The sequence below is a fragment of the Cariama cristata genome, unplaced genomic scaffold (genome assembly GCF_000690535.1).
Source record: "Cariama cristata isolate BGI_N322 unplaced genomic scaffold, ASM69053v1 scaffold26077, whole genome shotgun sequence".
Classification (NCBI taxonomy): Eukaryota; Metazoa; Chordata; class Aves; order Cariamiformes; family Cariamidae; genus Cariama; species Cariama cristata.
In genome coordinates this window covers 7,420-14,319 of record NW_009627515.1, presented here as the reverse complement: position 1 = coordinate 14,319, position 6,900 = coordinate 7,420, and the positions used below count along the sequence as shown (strand labels likewise).

The 6,900-nt window shown below is 40.9% G+C and overlaps 1 protein-coding gene across 1 annotated transcript in view; it reads right to left on the bottom strand.

Moving 5' to 3' along the window:
- Positions 1 to 1,018: 1,018 nt before the first annotated feature.
- Positions 1,019 to 6,900, bottom strand: part of LOC104164980 (pre-B-cell leukemia transcription factor 3-like) — a 9,907-nt gene continuing 4,025 nt past the window's right edge. The window contains exons 2-8 of the mRNA XM_009704473.1: positions 4,181 to 4,422; positions 3,628 to 3,818; positions 3,185 to 3,320; positions 2,773 to 2,929; positions 2,470 to 2,576; positions 1,554 to 1,640; positions 1,019 to 1,111 (exon numbers count right to left, since the gene is read on the bottom strand). Coding sequence (XP_009702775.1) covers positions 1,019 to 1,111; positions 1,554 to 1,640; positions 2,470 to 2,576; positions 2,773 to 2,929; positions 3,185 to 3,320; positions 3,628 to 3,818; positions 4,181 to 4,422 — 1,013 coding nt within the window. The remainder of the gene's footprint in view (positions 1,112 to 1,553; positions 1,641 to 2,469; positions 2,577 to 2,772; positions 2,930 to 3,184; positions 3,321 to 3,627; positions 3,819 to 4,180; positions 4,423 to 6,900) is intronic.

Genomic DNA, 6,900 nt, shown 5'->3' with positions numbered 1-6,900 from the left:
CCCTCTGAATGCTCCGCCATGACACCGCCGCCCGCCCTCAACGGCCCTTGGGCGCGGTGCATGGCGGGAAGGTGGCGCCGGTTCCCCTCAGGCAAGCGCATGCGCAGAGGCCGCCTCGCCCCTCCCGGCTTCCCGCCCTCCCCTGAGGGAGCGCGGCTGCTCCCTTATCCCCTCAGGGAGCTCCCGCCGCCTCAGAGCTTAGGTGAGGAAAGGTGAGAGGAAAGGCAGGCAAGGAGAGAAAAACAAAAAGGAAAGGGGAAGAAAAAAAAAAAAGGCTTTGGAAGTTTATTATCTTTGATAAAATCTCAACTGAAAGGGGTGGACTCTGTTAACAGCTGCAGAAATGCACAAAACCCTATTATCCATGGGGAAGTCAGGTGGTTTTGTCGTTTGGTTGTTTTGTTTTTTCACTAGACATTAAATTAGAATTAAGTGGAATGACACAGGATGGAAGGTCCTACCCGAGAGCAAAGTCCAGTGAGAGTTTTGGTAAAGCAACGTTCTGATTAATTAGCTCAGAATGAACTCTAGTTAAGAAAAGCTTATTTTCCTATACAAAATTACAATACAGAGAACGCATACAATTACAATACAGGGGGTTTAACTGTTAGTAGCTATCAACTAGAACAGAAATTTCATAGTAAAAAACTTCATGGAAATTAAAATAAGTCAATTTTCTTAAGCTGTAAAACTTGAGACAAACGCCAAGTTCTAGAAGAGACACTTTCAGATTCTTACCATAAAATCCATATTTAAAAAACCGAATTTGGTTAGGAAAATGAAGCAAGTTCTTTTAAAACAATTTCACATCCCAATGGGCATAAGTAAAAAGGAACTCAACTGCGTGAGGCTGAGAGGTAGAGAGGTATCATTGTAATCACAATCTTCTATTGGTTCCAGGGTTTTTCTGAGGTAATTAGCTGTGTGTCAAGTTGTATAAACAATAGTATTGGCAAAAGAGCAACATTGACAAATTACACTAATGACCTCTTTCCTCTCATCAATAGGTCCTAAAAACTTAATTAGACGCATCCGAATTAACACTTCCAGGGTCTCCAGCAGGTGAAGTGATTGATGAAGGGGTGGTAGCATCCTGCCAGCTGCCATTAGCCTGAAGGGAGAAGAAATATATTGTTTCATTAAATCTTTAAGAAACTACTTGCAGGCAACAAAGTATGCCTTTATATGTTTAAAGCTTAGAAGGGACAGTGCTTTTGAAAGGAAATAACTATGTATCAGCTCTGGCAAAGCACAGTCCACAAATATCCCTTAAAACCTCTTCTCTCCCCCCGATTTTATGGCATGACTCTTACTCCTAGTGCTATCTCCTTATGTTAAAAATTAATCGAAGTGCACAAATTATCTGGAGACCAAAGCCAAAATTTTAAATCAAGTCTCCAGGAGGGAAAGGCTGGTGTGTTAAACTACATCTTTTTCCTACCTCCCCATCAGACATGTCAGGGGAATAAAAATTCAACATTTATTCCCAGATCATTAACCAATCTCAGGCAGAATTTGTGTTTCTAGTTAAGTAATACCTCAGTACATCTTACATCGATGCGCTGCGTCGTATACAAAGGATTCCCCACAATTGTGTCATATCTTCCTGTCTGGTGTATGACGTGATGTAAGGAATCCATCTAAAACAAGATCCCACACAATGAGAAGAGGAAGGGTAAAAAGTCAAGTTAAGGAAATGCAGTAGTTTGTGGTATGTATCTATCGGGCCAAAAATTCTTTAAACAAGGGGCAGGTTTTCTTGCAGGAAGACAAGTTTTCTTTGCAGTTCTTGCTACTAACTGAGCTCTACGTAGCTAGCTCATTATCAAGCCGAATTAGAGCCCAGTATCATGCCTATCCCCTACAGCTTTTATGACAGCGGAACGGATTTTATGCAGTTCAGATGGATTTGGAAATTCAGCAGAAAGCTTAAAATGAGTTTAACAATACTGTTAGCCACAAATTCTAAGCAAGGTTCTACTTACATGGAACAAGACTGACTCTAAAAATGAGAAAATACTGATTCACTAACGTAAACTTAAAGGGATAGAAGAATAGCAGTAGGTTAATTTAGGTATCAGTTAATTCTGTAAGAGAAAATGCTAGTTCCAACAGAAAATACGCATTTGAGCAGGTTTGTTTCTTGACTCGTTTGAGAAATTTGACTCTAGTCATTTCTTGCATCCTAGCCAGCACTGGCCAGAGACAGAAAAGTCCATCCCTATCTGTTATTAAGAAAATCTACTTTAAAAAGAAAACAAAAAAAGACCAAAACCCAAGACTGTCTAATCCAACCCTGCTGTTTGAAGAGGGTCAATTAGAGCAGGTTGGGTTTTGAATATCTCCAAGAATGGAGACTCCACAGCCTTCCTGCGCAACCTGTTCCTACCACATAAAGGACAGAGAAATAGGATTTTTGACATTTATCTCACTGCTGAAAGTATGGAATTTATTTTTTTCCTTACTGACCTGCGACTGCACATTGGCTCCCACTGGGGAACTCTGGTAGGAAGTCAATGACTGCAAGTTTATAAATGAATCTCCGGAATTTGTCATCTTAAAAGAGCCAGAGGAAGCTAAAAAAAAAAGAAGAACATGTTTTAATGAGATATAAAACCCATTAAAAACGGTTCTTCAAGGAACACTGCATAAGTTTAAGAGAAAAAGAAATCCTACAACCCTTTCAAACACCGGCATTCTGTGGTACTAATTGTCACAAGAAATAATTAAGAGACTTTGAAGCAGACAGACTTCACCGGCACTCTCGCTCACCTGAATTTGGTGTAGCCGGAGAATTTGCCTGGTTGCCTTGAGCCACGACATTAGTCGCATCCACTGCTGTTTTTGCAGCATAAATATTGGCTTCTTCTTGGAACTTCCCCATGTTTTTTTTGTATCGAATTCTTTTGTTACCAAACCAGTTGGAAACCTGGAGACATACATCGCTGTTAGCACTTGATCAAACTATTCTGTTTTCCACTATATTTAGAAATTGCCGGCAAAGGAGACGTTTTAAACTAGACTTCAAGCAGAAAATACCTACTACCCAACCCTTCAGAATTACCTGAATTCTGTTTAACTACCAGTAACTGAAGCCTGTTGCTAACTAGGGGCAGGGGAAGAAAAAAACAACATTCTTTGAGGGGAAAAAAAGTCACTTAATTCCAGGTAAAACATTTCATACCTGTGAAACTGTGATGCCACCTTTCTTTGCTAGCTCTTCTTTGGCCTCTTCACTGGGGTAAGGATTACTCAGATGTGAATAAAAATATTCATTCAGTACTTCCGTCGCCTGTTTGCTGAAGTTACGTCGTTTACGCCTATAAAAATATTAGTTATTCCTATTTAAATGGTGTTATAGAGCAGATCGGCTAGAGCACACCGTTGGCTTTTTTTCCTCTAACACAGACTTGGTTTGAAGGAGAATGTAAGAATCGAGTGGAATTAAACTGATGTCGATATCAAATTACACCCTAGCAAGCAAAACAGGTGGCGAATCCTTAATATTTAAACCAGATCGACACTGGGAATGAGAGACTTGAGATTTCGTACGCAGTCACTGGCATCAAGCAACAAAAGTAGTTCGGGCTTAAACCTCTGTTCTCACTAGGTTCTGTTTTCTCGTACCTTGCATCCAGAAAGCGTGAACGCAGGATCATTACTGCCTCGCACGTGCTCTGCTTCAGCTGCATCTGGATGGTGCTGAATTTGCCGTGGATTATGTTCACCATGCGCTCTATTTCTTTCGGCGAAATTGGTCTCGTCCTACTCTGTTCCCTAAGCAGGTTCATGACGTGGGTGGTGAACTCGCTGCAGGCCTGAAAATACACACATTTGTATCGACAAACCATAAAGCACCCTAGCATTCGTTTCCCCAACAAGAATATATATCCCCAAAAAAACTTCAGAGGAGTTTCCATGTTTCAGCTTTACTCTATTTACTCTTAAAAAAAAACGGCAGCAAAGATAAACAAGACATTTATTATCTTTAGTTTGATGTCCGGTCCCTCTATCTTCACCTTACTTCTGTAACACTGAGTTAAGTTTTCAACTGAATTTGATATCCTCGCATTCACTTGAAGTCATTATACTTCCTGTTCTGTTCTTAAAACCAACACCAAAGGAAAAAACGGTTATTTTTAATTGAGATGATAAAAACTCTTCCATGCAGAAAGATCACCTGTTCATATTTCTCTAGCTCAGAGTGGTATATCTGTCGGATCTGTGACAGCTTGGCCCTGTAGTCAGAGTGTTCAATGCTATTGTCATTTGGACAGCCACCTGATGTTGCTGCTACAGCCATCGGTCCTCCTCTTCCTCTTTTCTCGGGCCCGGAGACACCCTCTGCCAGCAACATGTTATCTAGTCTCATTAGTTGAGCATCTGGGGGATCTTCTTCCTGAATACCGCGAATACTTAACACTAGATAAATATAAAGAGGGAATCAAAAGATTATTTCCGAAACAGAAAAGAGCAGCCACTTCAATTCTGGCAAAGCATTTAAACGCCCTTCAGGGGTTTTAGCAGGTCTTGAGCTCAAGGAAATAAATAAAATGTAAAAAAAAAAGGAGGGGGGCCATTTAACGAGGCCACGAGGCAACACATCACAACAACCAGGCCGTTGTTCAGACCAAGAAGCACCAAAACCTAAGGCGAGTTTGCAAATGATAACAAGACTACTCGGGCTCATACTCGTTTCTACGACATTTAGAAATTATTTTAGCAGTCTATAAAAACAAGAACGAGGTTCTTAGGGAGCAGATGCCCCCGTATCAGCCTCCTGCCTGGCTCCTTGCACGGGCCTTGACAGGCTTCCACAGTAGCTCGTGCGGACGGACTACGGCAGCCTGAGCTGCTGGAGGACAACTGCTGTGCCTCTACATCCAGGGATGGAAGAAAACAACACTCTCGTGTAAGACCCCCTTGAAATCCATACACAAGGCGCGAGTTTGACCTCGTCCGCTTTATATGCCAAGGATACAACTCTGCTCTACAGCAGCAGGCTACACATTGCCGTCTTACCAGTGCTGAATTTTAAAATCTATTTAAAAATCTATCAAAATCTGAAACAACATGAAAAAATGCACCAGAAGCCGGTTTCCTTAAGCTTATATTCAACAAACCCAGGCTGCAGCAGTCTGTGTGCTCAGATTATTCAAGTTTGATTCCAAGCAAATTTATTTTAAAAACTTAATGTCCCCAGTTTTATGACAATTTATTATGAAACTCCTTTTTCAAAAAGCGTAAGAACTCACGAGATATTGAGTCAATACAAAAAAAACGCCAACAGCTTTTTGGCCTTTAATTTGATTTTAATTGCTAGACAATTTTCGTTTGATGAACAGTTGGTCTTAACCTTGTGAAGCTACCAAATTCAAATGACCTTTTTCAAATTGTAATTGGCAGGTTAAGGGGATATTACGTTCCCTATCAAAGATAAACACAAAAGATCTCTTGTTATGCAAAGATTCTACTGTGAGGGCAGAAGAACAACGTATATGGAGAGACATTAAAGATACGCATACATAACAATTTTCAGGATTCTGCAAACAAAATAAGAGCTCCTCTAAAAAATCCCAGTGCACCAGATAGATAATTTTGAACGCACAAGCAACCTAAACCTACAGTCACATTGCTGAACTTCGTATTTTGCAGGTTATACAGAAATCACCACACAATTCTGATGAAAAGAGAGCTTCAGAGTGGCTGCAGACCCAAACTCGCTCCGTCACAGCAACCCAGGTCTCCTCCAGAACGTCCCCAGTCTTTTTGCCAGCGGAACAAGGTAAGGCCAAAAAAAATAGCTATAACGTAGTACCCGGGTAATTGTCGAACTCAAGCGAAGACAACAATGAGGAAGAGTTTACTATTTTAAAAGTTAGCGGCTTTTCTAACTGATTATCTACTGCATACACCCTTTACTGAGTGATCTTTACAAGAAATGAAACAAGCACAGAAAAAAGGAGGGGGGGGGCGGTAATTTGTTGTTATTGTTTTGTTTTCGAAAATCCACAGTTCTCCTTTTTTCCAGGCAAGAGTTTGCCAGTGGCAGTTTGCTCCTCAGACTTTTTGATAAAACTGATATTAAACTACTTGGACTGGCACGAGTAAATCCAGAGGAACAGATATTTTGGTGTCGCCTTCTTATTTGAACGTGCTTCTGCCAAAGGTCTTTTTATGCACATTATGATGCATATCAGAGTACCTCGTGTTGAAGTCAAGCTCCCAGCTGCAGCTTAATTTTATGTCACTTGTCTAATTATGGTAATTAGACATTAGTTATCATCAATTACACATAAGCTCATCTCAAGTTGACTGCCATGTAGAAAGCACCTTCCCAGTCTCGAGGGAAGGCTCTGGTTGGCTGGTTCGAGTAAGTCACAAGAAACCAGAAAAGAGTTAACCGTCATCAACATATCCTAAACTGCATTTCCAGCCTAGCAGTTCAAACCTGTGTTTAATAAACTCTCTCAAAAGTGAGCAAACCTAAAAATCAATGAGGGCAGGAAGCTCCGTCTGTCCAACCTGCTCCGTCAGGTTGATTTTGAACTTTTGGCACAACTGCATCTTAATACATGTGACAGTTAAAGCACAAGTTCTGTAGAAATCATTGCCACAGATACTATTTCTACGTTAAAGCCATCATCTCCTGGAATGGATACCTTTTGCTTGAACTTTATTTTTCCCCCGAGTATCTTCACCTAACGATAATATTTGTACAGATCCTAGGTTACATCAGATTCACTCAAAACTACCTATTCAGTGAATTCGTTACTCTGTTTGCTGCAAGCAGCAGCAGCCAGTTCCGATTCCCAAGGACAAGAGCTGCAGTTGTTCACCTACCAACCTTCCAGAGCGGACAATCTCAATAGACGGCGCAACGGGAGAGCAAAACCACAG